General features: G+C 41.1%; 2 protein-coding genes across 2 annotated transcripts in view; both read left to right on the top strand.

Annotated features, from left to right (window-relative positions):
- Positions 1-24,884, top strand: part of il1rapl1a (interleukin 1 receptor accessory protein-like 1a) — a 152,975-nt gene extending 128,091 nt beyond the window's left edge. Inside the window, 6 exon segments of the mRNA XM_063887579.1 lie at positions 9,163-9,295; positions 13,331-13,476; positions 16,904-17,050; positions 20,013-20,183; positions 22,070-22,114; positions 22,674-24,884. Of these exon segments, the coding sequence (XP_063743649.1) occupies positions 9,163-9,295; positions 13,331-13,476; positions 16,904-17,050; positions 20,013-20,183; positions 22,070-22,114; positions 22,674-23,395 (1,364 nt within the window). The 3' untranslated portion in view covers positions 23,396-24,884.
- Positions 24,885-26,647: 1,763 nt separating this feature from the next.
- The window catches only part of LOC134867195 (uncharacterized protein C13orf42), a 29,202-nt gene continuing 28,559 nt past the window's right edge, over positions 26,648-27,290 (top strand). Inside the window, exon 1 of the mRNA XM_063887587.1 lies at positions 26,648-26,755. The gene's annotated coding sequence lies outside the window, so the exon portion shown is untranslated. The remainder of the gene's footprint in view (positions 26,756-27,290) is intronic.

Genomic DNA, 27,290 nt, shown 5'->3' with positions numbered 1-27,290 from the left:
ATTCAAATAAAATATGGTGGTTGCTGTCACACACAAAGAAAATGTAACATCTAACTGTGCTCCAAGCAGTGGCATGTGAAAGACAACGGCCTTTTCAATGCAGTGTGTTCAGAACGATATGAGACAGAAAGGCAAAAATGACATTGACGTGCATGTGTGTGTCTGTCTATAATCGTGTTTGTATGTGCATGGTTTTATTGTTTTGTTTTTTCTGCCTGTCCGTTCATTCATCTGCCCATTGTGTCTGCGTATCTGTCAATCTCGCTCTGTGCATCTGTGCTGAATTTGGAGAGCATCTGCAGAGTGTTTTCTGTGCAAGGATTGTTTTCCTCTCTTCTGGCTTGGAAAGTATTCCTCTGTCTGAATCAGAGTGCCAGCTCTGTGAAGACTAATTATCCCAAATACTGTGAAATCAGCTAAACGCGCACCAAAGGTTGATGCAAATCGCATTCATGACCCTGCTGTAGCACATCATTTTAGAGTATCTAAGTGTGATTACCATTCTCTGTCTTTTACGCAGTCTCATTCCCTCATTCATTCATATATTCATTCATTTAGAATGAAGAAAACCAATGACTGTTTGTATTTGCAATTTTAATCGTGGTTTTATTAAGGTTCAACACAATGTGATTATATCTTTATCTGGCATGAACCTAAGAAGTCTGGCTCCATCCAAAAGTTAAAACTTCTGGACCTGGAGACCTCAAGAATTACACTTGTGATCAAATCTGTACTGCAGTGATAAAAACAATTGTGAATTTCCTGCCTGCTAACCTCACAGTGTGACTCCAGGAAGTCACTGTGCCTGAAAATCAAGTTATATAGGATCTGAAGTAGTGAATTTTGGAGGTGCTGGTACTAGATATTGTTTAGCATTGGACATAACTGTTGAGAAAAGTTCTGTTGCTAAATGGCTTTCAAGAAAATCATTTGTCAAATGGATGAGGTTTAATAGCCAGTACAGTATTACATTTGCCTTGGAACCAGACACATTTGTAAGCTAATTTCTCTTATTGTCGGGTTTCCGGCAGCCAAAACAACCAAGAGCTGATGTGGAATTTTCTGTTGAAGCTGCAATTTCACTCAGTATTAAACTAATTGGGACTGTGTATTTGTCCTCAAAGAAGAATGAGCTTATGCGTTTGAATAGTTTCCTGACAACAACTCGTAATATTCCTGCTCATCTCTACATGCTATTGTCAGTTTCCAATCTTTTTCCACTGCACTTCTCCAAGTTTTGTGTACTATGCTGTGATTGGCTGGTAATACTGTGCTCTGATTGGTTTGGCTTTAAGGTTTCAAGGTGTTATTGGTCATATGCACAGCATATACAACGTATATGTTGGCAATGAAAATCTTATATCCCATGCTCCTCCAACAACTCAACATACATGGTGCAAATAAGATAAATAAAATAGTGCAAAAGAGAGAAGAATATTTACAGTAACAACAATAAAGATTTGAGGATGTGAAATATATACATATGTGGAATACATTGAGAGTATTTAATACACTGTACAGTAATTTAATACTTTACACTGTTGAATGAGGAGGTATGGACAGATGCATATATTACGTATAAACAGATGTATATGGCAGATGTGTATAATATATAGATATGTGTACTATAAACAGATGTGAGTAGACATTCACAGAGCTCAGGAGTTCAGCAGTCTTATAGCCTGTGGTATAAAACTGTCCCTGAGTCTGGTGGTCTTGGTCCGGATGCTGCGGTACCGTCTGCCAGACAGCAGCAGACAGAACAGATTGTTGCTGGGGTGATGGGGGTCCTTTAATATCCTACTGGCCTTCTTCCTACACCTGCTGGGGGTAAAGGTCCTCCATGGATGGCAGCTCCGTCCTGGTGATGTGCTGAGCAGTTTTCACCACCCTCTGTCGAGTGTGATGGTTGAGGGCGGTGCAACTGCCATACCAGGCGGTGATGCAGCCAGTCAGGATACTCTCGATGGTGCACCTGTAGAAGTTGCAGAGTATCCTGGAGTCCATGTTGAACTTCTGCAGCCTGCGGAGGAAGAAGAGCTGCTGTCGAGCCGTCTTGGATATGACCCTGGTGTGATGTGTCCATGTCAGGTCCTCACTGATGTTTACCCCGAGGAACCTGAAGCTGCTGACCTGTTGATGGTGATGGGTGTGTGTGCCTCTCTCTGCCTCTTCCTGTAGTCCACAATCAGCTCCTTTGTTTTGCTGACGTTGAGATGGAGGTTGTTGTCCTGACAGCACTATGTCCCATGTCAACAACCCATTGATAAAAAAGAGAAAAGAGATTCCAGACAAATTCAAATTGAATGCAAGTATTTCACTCCAATTTTTCTTAAAATATGAAAACTCAAATGTCAGCTTTTCAGAGAGACCAATGAGAGAAGCCTACTCTGAGGCATGGTGTTGTCAAGGCCATAGGTGCAGAGGCTACATTACAAAGGTGAGGGGAATCTGGCTTTGTATGCAATTTAGACTCCCCTGCAGATCCCATTATAATTACTTCTAAGAGGTGTCCTCACAAATGATGCTATCCTCCTCTCCATGTACTCAGTATGTGGATACTTCAGGACCAAAGTTGTTATCAGTCTGTGTGGAAGTCGGTAAAACACGATGGGCAGGAATAAAAGAAAGAGTGGATCTTTAGTCTAATTTCCATCAGGCGCCGTTACCCACTCTCAGCCGCATGGAGGATGTCAATCACTCAGATTACATGGATTTGTTCCACACCCACGCATGCGTGAAGGCAGAAACACCACAAAGACGTGCACACATAAAGACACTCATGGAAACACTTAATCACGCTCTTGTGCGGTACAAGGCGCACATTCAGGCAGCGGGGGAATTTTTTCACACCACATCCTGCCAAGTCTTGAAATGGCACATTTATTTGTGAGCTTCAAAAAATGACACCGTGATGGACTTGAATTTTTTGGGTTTTAACCAAAAGAGTGGTAGCACATTATCCTCAGAGAGAGAGAGAGGGCCGAGGAGATACCTATCGAATGTAAATGTAAAACAATATTGCTGGCAGCCTGTGAAATCATGTTTTGCCAAGGCTTGTTTTCTTAACAGTGTGTTAAAGGCATGTTTTGTCCATGTGTATTTTCCTTTATTGTTAACAAACATATCCAAATATATATTAGTACCAAGGATGATCCTGACAAAACCACCATGAGGAGAACAACATTTAGGTTATATCCATTAATATATCCTTTGTTTGTAAAACAACATATACTATTTAATAGATATACTTTAACGTGTATTCACTTAGAACGGATCTTCTATTCATCTTCAGTTGCTGATAATGTGCTTCAAACCCCTGATGTATATTTTATACAAATGTACTATAAGTGAAAGAAATTGATGGGGCTATAATGATCATTTAGGAAAAAAATCCCTAATGATAATCATCTCTTCCTTATATGAGAGCAACCTGAATTTATTTTGGACTTTTCACAAAGTCATAGGCTTTAGTAGGAAAATTAGGATACCGGGATTGAGATTTTCAGTATTTTGAAACATTTTTAGGTTAAATTATCAATTAGTTGTTAATAGAATCTGTTGTTAGTTGCAGTCCTATGCATTTCATTTTTAAAAAAGATGGCTCATTGTGAAATATTTCTCTCCAGCAATAACATATCCTCAGTGTTGGATTAAATCTCCCTAACTCCAAACGTTAGCAGCTTTGAAAAGCCAAATAATTAGTGGTTTGTACACAGATTAAATGGTTGGATTGCTTTTGGAGGCAGCGAGTGTAGCATTCACACTGGAAACATCACGTCACTGTTAATGGTATTTTATAAACATGTGACATTTAGATGTGTTGTTGTTTCATGGGAGCATTGTGCTGACTACAGAAAGTGCTATTGGTGTTTCCACTTGGCTCTTTTTTAAATATTGGATATAGGCTGGTTGATGTCCCTCATGCGGCCATGATAATATGTGCGTCTGCACTTCTGTGACGAGTGATGATAGACTGCGTACAGAAAATAACTAATGTTAAGAAGACAAAAGCAAATTAAACAATTGTATTATTACCTTTTGCAGAATTAGTAACTATTACTGCAGCTTCCAACACAAGAAATCCTAACAGCGTGGAGCTAGCCTCTCTCTAATGGGAATATAGTGCTGGAGTACATCTCTCACTTTTTCTTCTTGTGATTTTTTTTACGCCGTTCTCTTAAAAGCCTCTTCAAAGCCCAAGGTCATAATTTAACTTTCTCTGGCTTTCCTCTACCTCCGTCATCCTTTTATGTGAACTGTACTTTTTGGAAAATGAATTGGTAAGCTCTTCAATCACCCAGGTTTTTAAACGCGTATGTGTTTCTTCTTTTATGGCGCCCGAGGTGGTCATGGATGGACCCTTTTACACCTCAAAATGCGTGCGCGCGCACACACACACACACACACACACACACACACACACACACACACACACACATACACACACACACACATCATTAGCACTGATTGCAGCCTGGTCTGGGGTCTGTCTGTGCCCATACCCATTTAGAAACAATAACATCTCGGTAATAATTAACCCTCAAGATCATTTAAAGTCAACACACACAGCCTTCTTGTGATAAACCAAGGGTTACAAACTGCTCAGGCATAATAATGGATCATAATAACGACACTGCTGGTGGGTTTGACAGCAGGAGAGAACAGATTTAAAAAGCTGCTCCTCCTCTTTAACTTGATAGTGTGCAAATTATTCACCTCATTGTTTCAGTCCTGGTTAATAGTCTTCCCACCATCTGCTCAAACTTCAAGCGGCTTGACATCATGGTAGTTTGCTGGCTCAGAGGCTAATGACAGAACCATGCCAAATATTAATCAGGGCTAATATTTTTCATTTTTTTAAACAGCAATTCAAATCTGCCTTTGATCCTCGTCAACTTCAACTGGAGCTGTAGACACATGCTGTAAATAATGCATAGGTATTATGTTCAAGAGGACATACCATGCATATTATCTTATTTGTATTTTGTGCCTCTCCTGTGACATGTCTCCATGCTTTAATGTTCAAAAAGCTCTTTATTTTTCTCACACTGCCTGTGCTGCAGCACCTCCTTTCACCCTCCGTCTGAAACCAGAGCCCAGTCTGCTCATACTGGTTAGCTGGCTGCTCTGTTGTGATTGGTTAACCGCTTAGAGTTGTCCCGCCCCTTAAAAATCATGTACAATGTATTGGAGCCCTAGCCAACAAAAGTGCAAGTGTTACATAGTGATGTTATTAAGTAAACAAATGAGCCCAATGGAGGCGTTTCAGGCAGTGAGTGTGTGGGAGAGAAACTCCCTCTGGAGGGAGGGAAACCTATATAACACACTACAGGATAAGGGAAAACCTAAACAAGCATAAAAGTGCTTTATAATTTACCTCTGCGTTATTACAATGGAATGTTTTTGGAGTAATAAAAAGACAGGGGTCCTGATAAAGCTCAAAGTAGGTTTAGTGGAGGCGGATGAGGTGATGACCATGGATGATACAGCTAGCATTTAGCCTTGCTGCATATTTTTATTTATTTTAAGCCAACAAAAAAAAACTATTTCTACTATAAACTGTTAAACTTCACAAACATTTCGACTGACTTATAGGCTCTTTGTTATGTGAACAGTGGAGGGGAAGAATGTGACGCTGGTGACGTCAAAACAACTTTAAATCTAGGTTTATTTGTAGTGACTCTAGTCCTTCAATAATGTAACAGTAACTTTCTATTTTAAAGACCTCTCATCTGTTGGTTGGAAATCTATTCTCCTTCATTCTTTATTGATTTATTTCAAGAATAGACTTTCAATCTTAACATTTAAGCCAACAAGTAAAGTATGTACTCAGTGTGAAATAGATATTTAAACATCTGCAAATCAATAACAGAGTAAACTCCATTTGATGACGAAGAGTGTTTCATGTGAAGGAAAGCTCCAAAACGGCTACTAATGCAACTGTTTGTGTTTTTGTTCTTAAGGAAAAATAATACTTGAAAATCTTATTTCAGCTCCGAATCTAGAATGGCTTGCACAGTAGTTGATAAACAGTAAACCTATTATCAAACCAAGCGTTTGAGCCTCACGTGTGTAAAAATTGCCATTGTTGCGATGAAGTGTGTTTGTTTTGTGCCCAAGAAAAGAAATAAATATGTGAGTGTCACTTTAGTTTAACAAATCCTTTTAGAGGGGGAACATTGTTTTTAAATGATATCAACAGTCTCCAGCTTTCATACTGCATCAATGACTATGATGTTGATAATGCAGGTGAATCAAGCCCACTGGTATCTAGATAAGAAAAGTGGCTGTGAGTAAGTTTTGGGGAGTGCTGCTCTTGGATTAGAATAAAACAGCATGAGTCCTTCAACAATTTCCTGTGATTCCCAGGGAGCTCAGCGGAGACTTCCTCTGCAGGCAGCGGATCCCGACAGCATGACATTCCTAGTTTGCAATTGATCTGTGGGATAAACTAACAGCATGGGGGGATTTATAAACAGATAAAAAAAGGGAAATGCTGAATCAGTCTCACACAAAGAGACACGCAGCTGTACAATATGTACTTTGTACAGTATATTATATACCAGAATACTGCTGCTCCTAAACCTTTGTATGTGTGTAATCACACATAGGAGGTTACTATTTTGTAGGTACAGCGTGTAGCCTTTGTCGAGCTAGGCTGTGCACAAATACCAAGCAGAGAGTGGCTGTTGAACTTTGAAAATGTCAGCCACTGCTCCTTGAAGACAGTAGCGTCGGTTCATTCCTGTGCGTCCTTCCATCCTCTTTCCCTGCATGCCTTAAAACTTTCCTTGTGCTGCGAGTGACCTACTGAAAGCTTTTGAAGCTGTGGCATTGGGTTGTGGGAAGAGGGAGCACAGAGGATAGATGCCCTTAGTTCAAACAAAAACAAAAAGGAAGCGTGGCAGTTTTGCTCTGCACAGCTAGAGCATCTGAGAGAAAGGCGCGGAGTTGTTTGGGAGGTGAATAAGGCTCAAATATCATCTTCAAAAGGATATTTCCAATGCAATAGAACAGTCTTGGAACAATGAACGCTTGTCATGACAATATTAGAGCGGATGTGACTCATAGTTATATGTAGGGGTTATAATGTGCCTTTTATTGCCTGCAGTAGACTGTGGGGAGCTGTCCGTGGTGCTGTCACATGCTAAGAAGGATTAATGAATACATGCCCCATACCAGTACCATTTACCTTGCACTCCTGCACATAAATCCTGCTGTGAAACAGTGAAAAGCATCTCCTTCACCTCCATCCCTGCCATGCCTTTGCTCCCGGTGCTTTCTCTAATCACATGCCTCGGAGCCAGACACAGCATTAGCGCTCCCAAGAGGAGAGCGGCTTCCACCGTGCAGTTTACAGCACGTGCTGCATGATGAGCCCCCCCTCATCTGTGCGTTGTTTACATGTTGATGTGCGGTTCCATGAGAGGCAGCAGCATGTGATTGCTGCACCCCAGGCCTTTTGAGAATGCCACTTCACAGGAATGCAAAATAAACATGTGCTAGTGTACGCCAACAGTGCTCTGTCTTTACGCTAAGCAGCCCAATACATGCATAGTTCATGGACACAGAAGGTCGTGTCGGGAAAAGGGGCCTCTTTACGCCAACCTTAACCGGCTCACATCAGTGTATCACTGATTACCAGTTTTCACTTTAAACCACCAGCTCATTGAAATCTTTTATAGAGGCCCTGGCGGTGGTGGCGAAGTCCATAGGGGCTTGGCCTGGGAACTGGAAGGTCACCAGTTCAAGTCCCCGAAAGACCAAGTGCCACCGTGGTGTCCCTGAGCAAGACACTGGTTACCTACACTGCTCCCCGGGCGCCGTACATAATGGCAGCCCACTGCTCCTAACACTAGGGTGGGTCAAATGCAGAGACCGCATTTCGTTGTCCTAGTACTTGTACTCTGTGCAATGACAATAAAGTTTCATCTTTCATCTTATGCTTTTTGGGGTCTTTCCTTTCTTGTAGTGTGTTATATAGGTTTCTGTGCATGTAAATGGTCTGCAAACACCTCGATTGGAGTCCTTTGTTAACTTCTGTAACATAGTAACTTCACTACGTGCTTCTATTGACTAGCGCTCCGACACATTGTACATGGTTTGCTAAGGGATGGGACAACTCTAAGCTCTTGTCCAATCACAGCAGAGCCAGCCAGCTAACCAATCAGAGCAGACTGGGCTCTGGTTTCAGACAGAGGGTGAAAAGAGGTGCTACAGCACAGGCAGTGTGAGAAAAATAAAGAGCTTTTTGAACATTAAAGCATGAAGACATGTCGCAGTAGAGGCACAACATACAAATATGAACCTGAAAATGAGCATAATAATTCCTCTTTATTGAATCTTTCTCAAATGATACCACAAAAAGTAAAGGGAAAATGTTCTGGGGCATAAGGTGGTATCTCTTTCTTCCATCTGGATACTTGCCTTCTGTTGAACTCGACCAATCGATCAATTTACAGAAGAAAGGCCCTGTCTTTTCCCCCCAGTAACAATCACTTCCACATATCATCTCTCAGCAAACTGCAGTTGTTGTCTCCTGCCCTTTCTTCATACTCTAGCTCTATATAAAATAACCTTATTTTCAGCCTCCTCTCACTTCTTTTTACTTTGTTTTCACTGATGCACAGAGTGATTGGAGGAGGGGGGGCTGGCTTGGAGGGGTTGGGAAGCTCTTGAGTGCCCTCATGTGTTCATTACTGTTTACTTTCCGATGAGGATAACTTACTGTGTGTGTGTGTGTGTGTGTGTGTGTGTGTGTGTGTGTGTGTGTGTGTGTGTGTGTGTGTGTGTGTGTGTGTGTGTGTGTGTGTGTGTGTGTGTGTGTGTGTGTGTGTGTGTGTGTGTGTGTGTGTGTGTGTGTGTGTGTGTGTGTGTGTGTGTGCACGAGCAAATCAAAATGTTTCTCAAGTTGTTCCTGTTTTAATCACAGCTGCACAGTCTTCATTGTTTTTGCAAGGGTGTGTGTGTGTGTGTGTGTTGGTGTGTGTGACACACATTATAAAGATAGTGAATGCCACATGTCACCATGTCTCAGTTGAGGTCTCTCACTTTGAAGGTGCAGATATGATATGGTACAATCTTCTTTAGTCTGTGTCCATGAAACACCTTTTAAAATGCCATCAAGCATGACAGCATATCATCTCCTTGTCTTTCCAGGAAGTGCCCTGAACCTGACCTGCCGTGCGTTTTTCGGCTACAGCGGTGACGTCAGCCCGCTCATCTACTGGATGAAGGGAGAGAAGTTCATAGAAGACTTGGACGAAGAGAGGATCCAGGAAAGCGACAGCAAGTAAGCTGGAATACATTTCACAGGACATGACGCTAATGAGAAATTAATGGCAGATGTAGATACATTCACTGGAAAATATTAAAACAGGATAGCAATGGTTTTGCATGTTTTAGTCCATTAACTCCAAATTGCGTACACTAAACCATCCACTTTCCAGAGATTGATGTGCTGCCTACTAAGCAGCTGCTGGCTTCCATTTGTTTAGCTATTGTACGATCGTGCAGGTACTTAAAACTCCTTTAAGATTATTATTCCCTCATTTCTGACACTTTTTATTATATTGTTTAAATGATGTTGTCGTGGAACTCCGATAGCAAGCAGTATGAAACAGGATAACTTATAGTATGCATCAAGCAGGTTTATATCTATTATATATCAAAACATCTCTGAACACACATCCCTGATATGGAAAACTCATATTTCAACAACAGAAGTCCTACTATTTAATAACTGCTGTTTAAAGTGCTTTCATCTCGCACATCTTAGAGACACAGAACAATGAATGGCTGTCATTACAACATACTTCAATGTTGGTACCAGGGTACTGTACCGAAGTTTAATATTGATGATTTGTCCCATGCCTTAATGCATTTACCAGTTATGCTGTCGGACAATCAAGACCAAAGAAAAACCTGCAAATCCTCAAATAGAGAAAATATAACTTTTTCTTTCTTCTAAAAGTCTGTTGTTCTGCAGCTGACTGGATTCAGAGTCGTTTGAGCGTCCTTCCAAACAAAGAGACCTGTCCTTGTGTGCATCTGCATCACAAGGTCTGACAGAAATATGAAAATGAATGCAGGTGTTGAATTGTGTGTTATGATGGATTAATTAACGCATGCTAGATTTCAAGACACTGCTGAATGCTAGCTGACACAGTTCTGTGATAGCTGATGGTGTGGCTCTCTTGCTCTCTCTCGATATTCTAAAAATATAATAATCTTGTGGATTCAATTCGTCCAAAAAAAAGTATATTGTATTAAATTGTTGGTTAAACACTACTACTGGAACTGCTACCTCCGTGACCTGACTCTGATAAGCGGTAGAAGATGGATGGATGTTAAATCAGTAATAAATGTTATTAAATCATTAAAAACATGGAAATGTAATAAAGACAATCATCAATTACTGTATGAGATTCAGTTACAAACTGTCATGCCAGATTTGATGTTGATGATCTCCCAGTATTGCAGCGGTTCAGTCCATTTTTTATTTAAAAAGAGAAGGAAATCTGGACTTTTTACGATATTCCGGAAGAATACTTGGTTCAAATTGAAGTTTTTAAGCCAATTTGTCAAAAACAATTTCTTTCCATGGCAAGATTTTTTAACTTAATATTGTTGTTGCTCAGCTGCAGAATAGGATGCACTCTTGCTTTTACTACTCACCACAGTATTGTTCAAGTCCAGTGTGTGTGCACATACAGTACATGTAGTGTTTTCTAACATTTTGCACCAAGGATTAATGTGCTAAATGTTAAGCTCGTCTTAAAAGAGCAGCTCCTCTAACGTGCCCTCTCGTGCTGTCTCCTTTGGATGTAACATTGTAAAATGTGCCCAGCAAGCCTCACTTTCACTGCCGTGAGACATTTAAAACAAGCCCATTTCCATGTTTCTCCCTCGTAGCGGTGTAACACATTTAAACAAGTCCATTCCCCGGTCCATGTGCATGTTTCCCATTAGAGCTGTTTGGAAAGGCTGCAGCTCTGGGGAGACAGCCCTGTCAGATGGTTAACAACCGCCATTTTTCACACCGCCGCCACTGTCGCTATCTCCCTCGCTGCACCCACCTATAGCGGCATGCAGATGGGCCACAGGGAGTAGGAGGGGAAAAGAGGGAGAGCAGACGGAATAGAATTGGATATAGTAAGAAATATGGTAGAAGTCACTTAGTAAGAAAGTAAAGAAGACACATCTGTGATAGTGAGTTAGCTTATGCATTAATATAGAAATGCAACAGAAAGGAAGTGCTGCTCTCCTGTCCGTCCTGTCCTCTGCCTCCGTCTTCCTCCATTACTACCTGACAACAGGATTCCCCCACTCACCAGCTGAGGGGTTATCTCTCAATAATTCATACCGATATTTCATTCAGCGGATCAATAATGTATTTGATCATCCGCTCTCTGTTGCTGATGCTGCCACCCTAAGCTTCTTCACATACAGCCGGTGCAATGGTGGTTTATTTCCACAGAAGACAGCCACACATTTGGAGTCTGAAAAGACAGGCGAGAAAGAGAAGGAGAAACTAAACGTGTGTGCTACTCTGCAGAGCCTCTTTTATATGTTACAGTCGGCATTTAGCTATATTCCTAATGCCTCAGCAACCGAACTTAACCTCAGAGACGAGCATCCATACCTGGGGTGTAGTGTTTCTGCATGCATTTATTAAAACCTGAGCATATTGATTCAGTGGAGTTCATTGCAATGGTAGCCCGAGCCGATAAATTCTCATTTGCGCCACCGGGACAGGGCTATTGTTGTTATCATAGCACGGATGACTGGAGATTAGCATAGCATAGCGGAGATTAATAAATTAGCTAAACAAATCTGGCTCAGCAAAATAAAAAAAAGGTTGGTCAATATGTTATTGACCCAATTCAGTTGGTGTTTTGCAGGTGTGCGTTCAGTTTACTGTAAACAGGGATTGAATAAGATGCAAACACTGAGGTTCTGCTCATGAGGAAGGGAGAGAAGATATTGAAAAGACTAAAATGCCTGCAGCGATCCACTCATTCGACTAACTCCATATCGATAAACTCAATCACCCTGAAGAAAGTATTTTGTAGAGCTTTACAAAGAATAGCATGGAAGGAACATCCCGAGTACATGCAGCTATACACAGCGTAGCTCAAATTCCCTCTTCGCCCCGACTATGTGTGTTATGTGGGATCATTCAGCTCCCACATGTACCTGTGTGCTTCACCTGGACCTTGTTTTCCACCTAACTGTATAACGTCTTGTTCTGAGGGATAGGTTGTTCAGGTTGAACAGCCGCGGTCATTATCCATCGGGTTGTACGGCGGAGAGCTGCCTGCCTGGTGTGATAATGTGAAAACTGGAGGCTTCAAAGTACCCACCACTCCCTGGAGAGACATGAATTATTCCCATGCCTACGTTCTCCCAACCTTCCCCCCACCAACCCCATTGCACAACAAACTCAACTGAAACTACAAATATATCATCAGCCTCTCCACGCAAAGCCCATGATACACTTTCAATTACTGATGCCAAATCTTCCCAACAAGCTGTCCGTACGTGCGGTTTATCGACTCGAAGGCGAGAGAAGCTCGAGAGTCATTAAACCCCTACACACTCAAACACACACTTTCCTCATCCCACTCCTGCTTCTAATCACAGCCGTTATTAAAATACAATAGATGATACCTGCACACACACACACACACACAGAGGAGATCTTTTGTTTCCTCCAAAGTGTGATTTGTGCTGAGGGTGCTGCAGATGTGGGCTAAGTAGTGTGTCTAAGGTATGAGGGAGCATTATCTCCCAATTCTCTCCTCCATCAGGCTCAACCAGCCCAGCGGGGGACGCTCATTTACTTTATGGAATATTACTTTCTCTCCTTCTCGCCGTTTCCATGGCAGCCGCTATAAAAAGATTTTCTTCTGATCGCCATTATTTGATTTCACCCCCCGCACACTCCGTTGGAAGAGCCCTTATTGATTTTCATTTCTCATATGTTATGAGTGCAGAGGAGAGGAATGAACATACCTTGAAGTACTTACTGTAACACGGAAGGGGGGGGGTTTCATGGAAATGAAGAAATGTGCTGCTTATAGGCGTTTTATGGCTCAGCCATTAGGGCTGAATATGTTCAGTGATTGCTGCGCTCCGGTTCTCTACTCTTGTAGCCCCGCCACACACTTGCTGCCGGCCTTCACATTTTCACACTCGCACTGATTATATGTTCTTGTATATTCAGAGAACATTGCCCTAACAGGCACTTCTTGTCTAATGTTTCCCAAAATATTCCTGCAGGGAAGCCTTGCTTTGATGCAAGTGTTGACTGTTTATCTTGCAGGGTTGTCAAGGAGCATCTTGGAGAGCAGGAGGTGGCCATATCCTTGACTATTGACTCCTTGGAGGAGGAGGACCTGGGAAACTATTCCTGTTTTGTGGAAAATGGTAACGGCCGTCGCCAGGCTACCATCCAGCTCTTCAGACGAGGTAAGGACATTGAGGAGTTTTAACCCCCTAACATCATACAGACATTCATTTCCCCGTAAGTGGCTTGAAGGTTGGAAAACTCATCTTGTTCCTTCACTGTCTGACACTATCATACATATTCTGTATCAGCTCCTTCTACTCTTCATTAAAGCTTTATGATGAGTGAAATATCCAAAGCCTGCCAGCAACGTTTCATCAAATGGAAATATTCTAGATGTCTTATGAATATGTTTTTCACATATACCCAAATATCAGCCTCACATATTTGGTAACTCTAGGATCCCCACTAAGAAGCAGATGAACCTTTATTAATCCCTGAGGGGAAATTCAGCTTTCACTCTGTTTGTTGAATACACACACAAAAAATACACACATGGACAGGAATACAGATCTGCACAAACCAGGCGCTTTTACAGAGAGATGAAAGTGAAAAGTCTGCCAGATTTTCCAGTGCCAGGGAGCAGTTTGGGGTTGAGTGCCTTGCTCAAGGACACTTCAGCAATGCTAAGGGGGTGAATTGGCGCCTCTCCAGCCACCAGTAGTATGTTTCTGGTCTGCTCAGGACTTGAACCGGCGACTCTTCAGATCCCAAGCCAAGTCCCTACAGACTGAGATACTGCAACTAGTCTTACAAAAGACAGTGAATAAATGTTGGCTGATTAGCAGTTGTTGCTTAATTGAGCATAAAGCTGCTTATATCAACACTTTTTAGTAATAATGACTGTGTGTGATGTGAAAGCTGTCACCTGCAGCAACACAACCACAGACAATTATCACCTGACAAAACCTACAAAACACTTTAGCAGCTTTCAGCTCATTGTTAAACAACTTTACAGTTTCCAAATCACTCAAATGACTCTTATCAGTGTTGTTTACAGACAGAGTAAATGAGTGAACTATTGCATTTGTTGCCAACTATTATTGCTATGAAGTGATACATGTTTTTATTCAATGGAAAGTCAGAATATAGTGAAAAAAGTCCATCCCAGTCACTCCAAGTCCAAGGGGGTGTGATAAAAATGTCCACCTCACTGCCATCGTCAAACTTCTTCGTCTTCTTTCGTTTGTCGTTCATTATTTATATCCTTTTCCCTCCATGTGTGTGTTAATACTCCTTGCTTGAGCTCCATTTGGTCGCGCTGTTCCTTCCTCCATGTGCTCCAGCAGCTGCGTAGCTATTTTGGCTCTCTAGCATGACTTGTCTAAAGCTCTTTTCATGCACTGGTTGTCACCCTGCAAAGAGAGGTAATTTGATGGCTGTTTAAACAGCAAATTGGTCCTCAGCTTTTCCCAACAGGCCAATAAGTTCAGCATACAATTACATTTTAAGTCTTTATCTGTCTGTCTCCCCGCTTTAATCTCCGTCTCTCTGACCGTCTTTTGTACGTAGCCCAATTCCTTTTGAGTGTCTTTGTAGACTCCAGACAGCTTCATTTAACTCTCTTTCAACGCAGCAAGGAGAGGAATGCTAAGAAAGACTTAACGTCAAGCTCTCTCTCTCTCTCTCTCTCTCTGTCTCACACATTATTCTGATGTTTATTTTATGTTTCCCCTCCCAGAATGCATCAGTCATACGCCCTGTGATGCAGGGCTGCCTTTCCTTTCATATCTGAAGACTAGGACGCAGAGGAACGTACAATAATTAGTGAAAAAACTAGTTAAAAACGTTTAAAATATGAGGGAAGGTCAAAAATTACAATTTACAGAGCCAAGTTATCATGCTGTCTGATATATTGTACAATATTAGGACTAGTATGACATTTCAGGGATGCTCTTATTTGCTTACTGAGTGAGAGCTGGATAAGAACATGGATACTACTCTAATATCTTCTAAGGAAATCTATATCTATAGCAACCAGTTGCCATTGCTCTGCATAAAGCCAGGAAAATGCAACTTCTCAGAGGACTCGACTCCTAGCTAAGAATCCAGGAGGTCATAGTCAGGCATGTTACTCCACATAAAACCATATTGTGTCATGTTTACTCCTTGGTTTGTGCAGAATAAAATAAATAAAAACGTTAAAACTTGTGAACTTTAAATGTGCTGGGGGGCAGAATTGTTGCCTTATCACATTTCCAGTCTTGAAGCTAAGCTAGCTAAGCTACATGTCTGGCTGTAGTTTCATATTTATTGCACAGAGAAGATAGTGGTATTATGAATGCAATGTTGCCCCTTAAATTAAACTTAGAATTAGTTAGAATTGAATAATAAACCATCAATATTTGAATGTTGATTGAGGCTTAGGCTAAGGGGGAGACAACTAGGGCCGGGCAATATTGGAGAATATAATGATGTTGTCATATGGGACTAAATATTGTTTTGCATTTTCGATATTGTAGTATCGACTAAGATTTTAAAAGCTGCATTAAAGTAAAGGGATGTCATTTTCTACAAATTCCAAATTGTTCTAGCTCTTCTTTTATGTCCCTTTACCCACTTATAGCCAATTAATCTGCATTTCAATGACGAATTAACATAAAAAATGTATTGCAAAGCTTCAACGCTAAACCCTGCAATAGTGTGAAAATGTTGATGGTGAAGAATTTGGTCCAAAATGTGGATATATTTCATTTCTTTATATGACATGCCTTATAGTAGCCTCAAATATGTATCATGTTCTTTAAATGAGTGATATCATATTGAAATAACTAGGTATCGCTGGCTTGCATTGAAAACTAGCGCAGATATCTCGTGTCAATGAGAGAGATGTGAAGGCCTGTGTATATTTGCAGTGTACGTAATCTGTGGTAATGTAGAGGCTGCATAGCGGTTGCCATGGCAGCCGTGCATTGCTCCAGCCCACAGTGACAGATATAAGGTGAACCTGCTCGCGCTGGGCCAAGTAGGTAAATGCTGCTTTCATAAACAACATAACTCATCTTTCCCCCCAGCCTGGTCTCTGAGGAGATAGAGAGGAGATAATCGAGAAGATAAATGAATGTGGAGATAATGGGAGAGGGGGAGGGGGTGTATGATGGAGAGAAAAGTGGAGCCTCTTATTTTGAAAATGCCTTTATCCATGTCCACAATTGTCACAGTATGGATGACGGACAAAGTGCAGAGCTGTGAACCCAATCTCTCATCATCCTCTATCCCTGCACTGTGTACTCTCATTTTTTCCCAGAGTCATCTTGAGCCTTGTGTGTGTCTCTCTCCCCTCCCCCCAACCCCCTTTTGAAGAATGAAGCTGCTTCGCTCTGAAAAAACTGATGATTGCCAAACCTTTCATCAAATGTAAATGTGTCCTATAAGTGCCTAATGTTGCATCTTTTACAGGGAAATAAAGAATACAGAATATGTGGGTTTAACCTGCCGCGGATACGAGTCAGAGTTTTTGTGTATTCATAAGACGTAGCTGTGTTCTCCACACCGTGCCACGACTGTCTCAGCAGTTTTTAAAAATTGTTTTGGTCTGTGTGTCTTCAGCAGAGCTCATGTACACGGTGGAGCTGGCAGGAGGGCTGGGAGCGATCCTGCTGCTCCTCATCTTCCTCATCTCCCTCTACAAATGCTACAAGATCGAGCTGATGCTTTTCTATCGGAGGCAGTTTGGCAGCGAGGATGTTGACGGAGGTAACGAAAGTACAAAGCAACATCAACTCTGTTTCTGTGTGAACACCTGCAACTTGTTCTCACGTTTCCTTTTCACCAGGCCTCTCTCTTATCCCAAATTCGATGTCAAGCGTGCAGAGATGATTGTGTATGTGCCTGTTTGCGTATGTTTCCATGGATGTGAATATGTCCTGTTTGTTTATCCATGTGCATGAGATTAAATGTGTGTTTGTGTGTGTGTTCTGTCAGAGCCTCTCTCCATAACAGACTCTCCGGTATATACAAATGTCGTCTCCTATCTCAGTGACAGCAGCCCATTTCCTCTTCCTCAACCGTTGGTGTAGAGGTACACGTGGAAGTGTGTGTGTGTGTGTGTGTGTGTGTGTGTGTGTGTGTGTGTGTGTGTGTGTGTGTGTGTGTGTGTGTGTGTGTGTGTGTGTGTGTGTGTGTGTGTGTGTGTGTGTGTGTGTGTGTGTGTGTGTGTGTGTGTGTGTGTGTGTGTGTGTGTGTGTGTGTGTGTGTGTGTGTGTTGCCGCAATGGCTGCATAGGGAAGAGAGGAGACAGATTTTCAATTTGTTGCCCATTTAAAAAGAGATCAGTCTCAATATGTCATGGGATGATGCCCACCCTCTGCTGTCGAAGGCCAGATAGCGGGACATGGGGACCGGGCAGGCTCGAAGCTTTCCTGAGAGACAAATGGGGCCGTAAACAATCTGAAATTGCGGGGCAACTTTTAGTTTTCTCTCCAGAACATAGTTAACTTTTGCTTCAGTTAACGATTCCGCTTTTTGTGCCCCAGAATTCTTCCCTTTTGACTTTCCTTTCGCTTATTTTTCGAAAAAATTCTTGAAAGACTGAACCCCATTTTGTGTCATTGTATTGCTTCTACAGTAGCATGAATTATCTATTACACGCTGTTTTGTTGATTCAAACTTCCACATGATTAAGTCATACCATCAGGGAAGCGCAGATACAAGCTGTTTTTGATTTTCCAAGTTTGCTAGGTGGTTAATTTGAGGCTGGTTGCTAATTTGAAAGCGTTGTTTGATGTTTGGATCCTATCGAGCGCAGTCCTGGCCTTTCCAGTGAGTTTCAAAGCTGTGCGAGCTCCTCAAAGGGTTCCTGTAAAAAACCCTCTTCCCTTTTTGGCTGGCCCACAATCCTGTTTCTGCAGAGCGTAATGACTAGGACTCACTGAGCATGTCACCAGTAGTGGGTTCCCCCCCCCCCGCACCCCCCACCCCATATTCTATTTTCTGCCTTTTCAGTTCTTTGCCACTGTCTTCTGGGAAATCATTTTGAGGTGGGGAAAATGGTATTGCCTGCGTCTTGATTTGGGTATTCTTGTATCTACCCCAATTTGTTTCTTATATTCGCCATATAGCCAAAGATAAATGGACAACCCATGAACAAATGCCTTGTGTACCGTCAGTATGCGGCTTTATTTTTGTCATGTAGGCCACTGTGATTCAAAATAAGGATGCAACTGCATTTGGGAGAAGTACTTTTTTCTGTTTCAACATGAGGAACGTCAGACCCAGAGAGAAATGGTGAACTGGAACTTGAACTAATGAACTGCAACCATCCTCACATCAGTGGCCGACTTCACTAATACCCCTGTGCCTGAAGGGGAGCAAATTCCTGAGTCTATGTTCTGAAGAAAGCCCTCTCGGAAGAGTAGAAAATTGTTATAGCAGCAGTTTACGGAAAAGTAAAATATTAATGGTTTGCATGAAAACAAACTTTGTGGTCGTTGCAGAACAGACAATGTGAACCAATCAAAGGTGGGAGAAGTAGTCGGTTCTTTAAGTAAAAGTAGCGCTAATATGTTCGTAAAGTACTCCGTTACAGGTAAAACAATACTAAATTCCAGTCTTTACTTTACTGTGAAAGTGAAATGTATCTCAAAGTGTCAAAAGTCAAAGTACTCAGCATGAAAACAGCTCTTTCACATAATGTTATTCTTGTAGAATATTATATTATCCTGCTTTTTCACAATTAAGAGTATTTTAACCCTGTATTTTGTCACCGTGGAGCAAATCTTAGAGACTTTGTAGAATACTGGGTTTAATAGTAGTACAGTACTGCATCATATGAATAAGTATATCATGTGGTTTTATATATAAATGTAACTAGTACGTTTCAAGAGTGTTCAATATATGTAATGGAGTAAAAACTGCAATATTCCCTGTAGTGGAATGTAGTGAAGTAGAAGTATAAAATGTAAATACTTAAGTAAAGTAACATTTTGTCAAAAAATACTTCAGTAAATGTACTTAGTTTCATTCCACAACTGGATCCAATGCAGTGAAGTTAGGAAACAATCATTATTTTGTCCTGTGAGAAAGTCATTTTTACTGTAGTGTGAAGTCAGTCTGTAGAATATATTACATTTACTGAACTATAACATACTCATAAAAACAATGAATTTCTTCTCCATCTTTTTTTACTTGTTTTAAAATAGAACAATTGTACTTCCATTAAGTATAATCTTTGAGGAAATGACCATCAAATACTCTCATACTTTAGTTAGTTTTATTTCTGGCAGCATTATCTCATAATGATTACTTGATAGTTTATAATTGAACAAATGTAATTAAAACAAACGCTGGCTTTAATAAACTAAATGAGTGATGAATTATTTAATTTGATACAGGCTTCTAATTGAGATGAGATTTCAAGCCCTAACTTAATTTGTGCAGATGATTGGGTTAAGCGTTTTTTTTTCTAAGTAGAATTGCTTTGAAATTTGAGCCAAAGCAAAACTAAATTCCTTTAAGACCTGTATGGATTATGAAGGAGATAGTTTCAATCAAATAAGGGTGTAGTGTTCAGGTTTTCTAATACGCATCTCCCTCTAGTGTGTGTGTTAACACATGTTCGCTTCTGCCATGAGGGTTCCTGGGATATTAGGCCTTTTGAGCTGGATGTCACTGTATTTAGAGCACCTTTTTCATGAGTCACTCCCTTTTTGTTTTTCAGAAAACAAAGACTACGATGCGTACCTGTCCTACACCAAAGTGGACCCTGACCAGTGGAGTCAGGAGACCAGAGAGGAGGAACGCTTCGCCCTGGAGATCCTCCCCGATGTCCTGGAGAAACATTACGGCTACAAACTCTTCATCCCAGACCGAGACCTCATTCCAACAGGAAGTAAGAGCTGAGGCCCTCTGTGTTTACATGTGTATTTGTGTCGTACTGTATAGGATGGAGAGGGACTGTGTGGCACATTTTGGTACATGATGGTATGGTGCACAACAATATGAGATTTAATGAAATTAGGAAGTATTGGAGGTTGAAGAGGGAAGGACGATGAACATTTAAGAGGAAGTTCTCAGTTAAGGTGGGTCAAAGGCAGAAATGGTGTCATGTAATGTACGAGTCATCTAATTTAAACGAGGCAAAGGTGAGCAGGAACTGAATTAAGTTGGTTAAGATTGTTGCAAATGTGGTAGTGATTTGCCTGAGATGACGAGCATGCAGGAAACAACACATGGCTATAATAGTGTCCCGAAGATATGCCAGATATGTGGAGTACTTGGTGAAAATTATTAAGAAACTAAAATCTAGAAGCCATTTTCTATGTTTCGGTGAAAAAGAGAGTCTTGATGGCAAATGTAGATTTAGAAAGAGGCAGGTTTTACTTTTACTCCAGAGTGTGAATATGAGTATACATTTCAGATAGACTGGCATAAAGAGAGAGATTGTAGGTAGGTCTGGATCCCTGCAGGAAGCTAAAACCAAATCCAGCTAGAAAACGGATTCTTGAGTTAAGTCGACCTTGGGGAATAAATAGCGTAAACATTGGGAATGTATGCAGAGGCTGAGAAGGTCAGAAATTAGTAGCAAGATTATGCTGTGTGAAATAAATGTGGTGGAGGTAGCAGAATAATGGCTGCCTGTAACGAGTTTGATATAAAAAAGCTGAGACCTTCTAAACTGGCTCTGGATGGATAAGCATAGGTGATAAAATTGCAGATAGACTTGACATCTAGAGAGGGAAATGGCAGCTGGTGTGTGTTATGAAATGCCTGGAAACGATTCTAGGATTGGGTTGTGTTAAATTGAATCACTGTCAAACAGATCAATGCCTGAACGGAGGGATTGATCTTCAGTTCAGGACCCACGCTGAGCCATATCTTTGGTGTAGCTTTAGTACAACTTTTACAACTTTTTTTTGTTGATTGATGCGAGTGAGTGATTAAGCGGGAAGTAGAGTATAAGAAGGCATGATAATGGATAAGTTAACTTCATTAGTTTACAATATATGTTTGTTGTGTGTCTTCTGTTGTGTTCTTCACTGTCTCTGTCTTGTGTTTTAATGTTTTGTGCCGTTCGTGCTGATTCACTTACAAGTAATGAGTGGCATATTATTCCACATTTTCAAAAAAGAGAAGAAGAAAAAGTCAATATGTAGTCAAATACTATGGACAAGAACCTATGTTGTATGCTCTCTGGGTTAAAGTAGCAAATCAAAGTCTATCACATTGGCTATTCTTATATTTTGTCCGCCAAACTTAGGAATATTTTATATAGTGTGTACCAGGAGCTGAGAGATTGAAAACATTTACCAGTGTACCAGTTTTCATCTATGCATTAATAAATCCATGAAAATTCTGTCTGAACATATCCTCTTGCGTGCTCACTCTGATTAGTAGTCCGTCTGTGCCAGTGGTACACAGTGTGCTCTGCTTAATGCTGTGTGTTTGTACTGTAGGCTACATGTGGACCAGATAAAACACAAACACATCTCACTTGGTCCAGATAGAATTAAACATCAGTGGGAAATGTGCGAAGGCTCCGTGCCCCGCCGCCTCTTTCCTTTTAATCAAAAAGAAAATTGCCGCTAGCATCAGTGCCACGCAAACTCATTGTAGATGAATGTCCAATCAGTGAAACATAATATGTGATTAATCATATGTGAAATAAAGAAGGACGAGCGTGAAGAGAGGCAGCTACTTTTACAAATTTGTTGAGCATGTTTTTGTGTCTGTACTGTGTTCTGCCTGTGACCTAAATGTTAAAATGTTTATGTTTAGGTCTCACCAATGAGCATTACCAGGATGAAACACGACTCTTTGGAGGTACTCGCCTTCAGTCTTTTCCTCTTGTATCAGCCGCTGTCATTGACCTGCCCCTAGGAAGTTTCAAAGAGAGTGGCGCTGTTGTGTGATCTGAAACATCAGGCCCAGTTCAGTAGAATAAAATCAGCATAACCCTACAGACTGATTACTTTATCAATCATTTCCCCCTCCATCTAGAACCATTTAGTGCAAAGCTTAGCTTTATCTGTCGGTCTGCCCTTCAGTATTGATTACAATTCATAGAGTAAGACTTTACATTGCACCAAAACAAACTACACCATGCTTTTATTTATGTTTGTATACACTCGTATATAGTCCTTACATCTTCCTCTATGAACTTCAGAGTGTTATTTGATCAAATACTGGACAGTAGATTGTCAATGTCTTGTGTTTTGTGTCTGACACTGTATGTTCATCCATCATTGTTAAGTGTTGTGGTCTTGTCCTCTTTAAATCTTATCTAAGCTAAAAGACATACTGAATGTACATTATTCAAATATTGATCTGCTCTTATCTCTTATGCATGTTCCTTTTTTTCTTCCTCATCTCTTTCCTGCAGCCTACATAGAGGACGTGGCACGCTGCGTGGACCAAAGCAAGCGCCTCATTATCGTGATGACGCCCAACTACGTGGTGCGGCGAGGCTGGAGTATCTTTGAGCTGGAGACGCGACTGCGCAACATGCTGGTGACCGGCGAGATCAAAGTCATCCTGATCGAGTGCGCCGAGCTGCGCGGCATCATGAACTACCAGGAGGTTGAGGCCCTCAAGCATACCATTAAAACCCTCACCGTCATCAAGTGGCGCGGCCCCAAGAGCAACAAGCTCAACTCCAAGTTCTGGAAGCAGCTGCAGTACGAGATGCCGTTCAGGCGCACAGAGCCCATGCTCACCCACGAGCCGGCGCTGGACGTCAGCGAGCAAGGCCCCTTTGGAGAGCTGCAGACCGTCTCTGCCATCTCCATGGCGGCGGCCACCTCTACGGCCATGGCGACCGCCCACCCCGAGCTGCGATCCACTTTCCACAACACCTACCACACCACGATGAGGCAGAAACACTACTACCGCAGCTACGAGTATGACTTACCCCCAGGAGGGACCCTGCCACCTCTCTCCTCCCTGGGGAACCAGCACACCTACTGCAACATCCCACTGACACTGCTGAACGGACAGAGGCCCCCCGGGAAGAGCCGAGAGCACAGCCTGGAGGAGGCGCACGCCAACAACGCCATGCTCCCCCTGCTGCCGAGAGAAACAAGCATCTCAAGCGTCATCTGGTAATGATGAACGGGCTCGGCGTCAGCTGCAGGAAGAGCCGGATGTGGCGAGGCTCTGGTAGAAACAGAGTTTATGGTCGTGATAACGGTGCAAGGTGTTTTGGATCCATCTGGTTCCAAGCGTTGGCAGCCAGCAGCGGAGATACATGATGTTTTTGGACAGTTTCCCCTTGTTCTTTTGCAAGTGGACAGCGCCTCTGTGACAAAGGATGTTTTCTATGTGGAACTACAGGAGATATAATGAAAACACTGTTTCATCTACTTGCAAGATACGGACTTGCAAGAACTTCACATTAAAGAACTTACACTCTATGGCAATTGTGCACACACTCGCATTCACACACACATACACACACAAATGTGCATACACACAACAAAAGGAAAACAGGGTCTTGTACATATATTTCGATTTCTTTGTAGCATCAGTGTTTTCCTGTTTTTTATTTTCTTTCGTTGGTTTAATTCAATCATGTCTGTTGCCTTCTCTACTGTAGGACTTTGCTTTAACTTCTTATACAGATTTGTATATTTTCTATTCTTTCCTCTTTTTAGTTTGTTTTTTTATTCTTATCTCAACACGCTTGTTTGGAAAGCCAGTATGTCATGTACCTGCGCTGTTATGTTTGTTTTTAAATCTTTGTGTAGGTTAAGAGAACATTTTTAACACTTTTGGAAATTGCCTGGACATTTCAGGAGCTTCACTGAGCTGAAACTTCTTTTTGTTTACCTGTAAAAGGTGTATCTAGTTTGAAAGGAAACTCTCTTTTAAAAAATCATAGAATATGCAAAAAGAAGGAGGAGCTGGCAAAAATAAACCGTCCTGTGGGACCGAAACGGACGAGCGATTGGGGGGCGGTGCTTGTCCTCTCCAATCAGACAGAACGACAGACTGGCAGATCTCTCTCTCTAAAGCTTCATATTTTCTATTGAAACAAACAGCCTTGCTGTTTTAGAGTGATAGTGAAATGCCTCACCTTAAAAGGAAATCTGTAGATTATTTTAAAAAAGAAATCTATTTTTATAACAGAAAAGAGTTTGCTTGAGAAGTCATACTTATTTGCATTTCATCTACCACAGGAAGGGGATTTGTGTATAAGTGTTATGCTGGTTTTGTACACTTGCAATGTGGTTCCTGGTTTGTAAAGAGGTGGAGGTGGCTTTTGAGTCCCACATGAAAAAAAATGTCCTCTACTGTTCTAGATTCAAAAGTAAAGCATTTTCAATGTTTTGGTTTGTAAAACATAATATTATTCCCATCCTGATAATTACTTTGGTTCCTATGGATAGTTCATGTTTAAGGAAAGAAAAGAATACATTTGTGTTTTGAAAGACTTTTTAAATATATTTGAAGGTGTGATTTTTGAGTATGCATAGCAAATAGATATGTATTCTATATATAATATAGATATTTATATAAATATATAAACACGATTTTCACTTGGAAAGAAATGTCTATCTTTATAGAAACACAATCATTATCAGTTGCCCTTACTTTCTCACTGCACATTAAAAACATTGATTTCCTTTTTGATGTTTTCTTTTTGTGTCCAACTCTGACCATTTCTTTGCAGTCATTCCTAACGTCTGCGTCACGCACTTACTCTCTAAAAATCAACAATAATAGTCAGATAAATGGCCTATTCATCACTCTTCGTTACTTATTTTCTGACAGTCGGAATTAATCAAATCAAGAGCCGCATTTTTTAGTATCTCTACGCGTTTCCCCACAGTGTTTCCATGCTGAGCTGCTGTGAACAGATAGTAGATACTCATTTGATTTGTCTTAATATAACTGAAGCATCACTTTAGTTAAATCACTTACAGTTAGAAGCACTTCAGGAAGGATATTGTAATTGCTTGTATTAACAGGAAGAATAATTACTGCAAGCTAACACATTAATTGATTACTGTTTTAAGGCAGACTTAAACAATGAGTTAACTTCAATTACCCCTACAGGGAGATAGTAAAATGTGCTTTGCAAACAATAATTAATGAGAGATTTTGTAAACAAGAAGAGGACATAATGTGCACATGTTCAGGTTAATATGTGTATTCTGTGCCTTTACTGTGACATGTCTCCATGCTTTAATGTTTAAAAAGGTTTTATTTTCCTCATACTGCCTGAGCTGCAGCACTTCTTTTCACCCTCGGTCTGAAACCAGAGCCAAGTCTGCTCTGATTGGTTAGCTGGCCGGCTCTGTTGTGATCGGTCTACGACTTTGAGATGTCCCGCCCCTTAGCCTATCACGTACAATGTGTTGGAGAGCTAGCAAATAGAAGTGCAAGTGTTACAAAGTGATGTCACTGGGTTACAGAAGTAAACAAAGGACCTTTTACATGCACAAAAATAACACACTACAGGACAGGAAAGGGAAAACCTCTTAATAGATCCCCTTTAACCAAAAAGGAGAGGAGATGCTCTCGAGAAGTCTGTTTGGACTGTGTTCCTGTCTTTCAATGATTCTCATGGTACATAATAAACACTCACCGACAACAGACATGATCATTTACAGCAGAAAGTCAATGCACAGTGTGAATGAGAGAATTATACAGTTACATAGCATTTAATGTCAGAATCTGCATCCTGTTTATTGTCAAGTAGGTTCAAGGAATTAGCTTTGGTGTATATGGAGCATACATAAGCACAACAGGGGGAATTAAGTTGTACAAAAAGAGAAACTATGGAGCTATTTTAGAAAACATTTACAAAAAGTTAAGTACAATTGGAAAATGATTTAATCTGATATTAACAAGATTTGCAGTCGATCAGAATTAGGTGACCGATATGCAGTTATAAAAGAGACATAACAGTATTGAATATGAAGAATCGCTTGTGTGATGTGTAGTGCATAGTGTTTACAGTTCAGAGCACCGTATTCAGATGTCTGCTGGGACACAGTTAAGTGTGGGCTGATTTGGAGGTCTCTGAGGCCTTATAGTCTCAAACACTCACCATCGTAATCACCATTTCTCTGGTTCAACACTTGCGAGGGGAGCTTTGCTGCATCGTATCCCCATTGCTCACTCCCTGTGTTTCCTGTCTATCTCTCTTGTCAGATAGAGGGAGAAATGTTAAAGATAAACCTCTAAAAGAGTGCTGATAAAATAAACATTTTTGGCTTAAAGCCAAGGAGTCTCATTTGATGCTTGATTTAAACACAGTGGTGGTTCAGTGCTGCCAAACAGTGCCCTCTCCTGGGGATTCACTCTACCTACAAGGGGTGTTTGTGACTGAACGCTGGCAAACAGACACAGAAAACAGATTCACTGATTCTCTGTCAATCCCAGGAGAGAATACAGAAAAAGAGAAACTGGGGCAGAGGAAAAAGACGGGACAGAGTTAAAAGAAGAGGAGGGGAGAAAGTGAGTAGAAGTGTTTGTCAGAACTCAAGGCTATGGGCTATTTTTGTGTTGGTGCAAGAGCGTTTAAAATGAACTGTAAAGCCCTAATGGTTTCAGACTGCAAACACAAAGAAGCACCATGTATGACTATCAATTAAAAATCAAATGAACCAAAACTGCTGGAATTAGCTTTGGCCTCATTATGATGCCAGCAGTTGGAGGCATGCACACATTCATGCACACACACATTTTGTGTAGCACAACAGAGCTGGTGACTGTTGCATGTTGGCAGCCTCTTCCAGACAGCTGGAGTTGTATCACCAGACACTCGATTAATAGTCTCTTTATTACCCAGAGCAATTAAAGCCTTAATTGGAGACAAAAAAAAGTAAACATCTAGACGAGATAGACAGAGATATGAAGGAGTGGATGTAACAAATGACAACCTTGTTGCTGTAACAGAATCTCTGTGGGGTTTTTGTGGGTTTTTTGGTATTCATTTAAAAATGTACCTAAATGTAAGTATTTTTAACTCAAATAATTGTACTATTTGGAA

Source organism: Eleginops maclovinus, chromosome 7, assembly GCF_036324505.1.
Source record: "Eleginops maclovinus isolate JMC-PN-2008 ecotype Puerto Natales chromosome 7, JC_Emac_rtc_rv5, whole genome shotgun sequence".
Lineage (NCBI taxonomy): Eukaryota > Metazoa > Chordata > Actinopteri > Perciformes > Eleginopidae > Eleginops > Eleginops maclovinus.
This window is presented reverse-complemented; position numbering and strand designations above follow the sequence as displayed.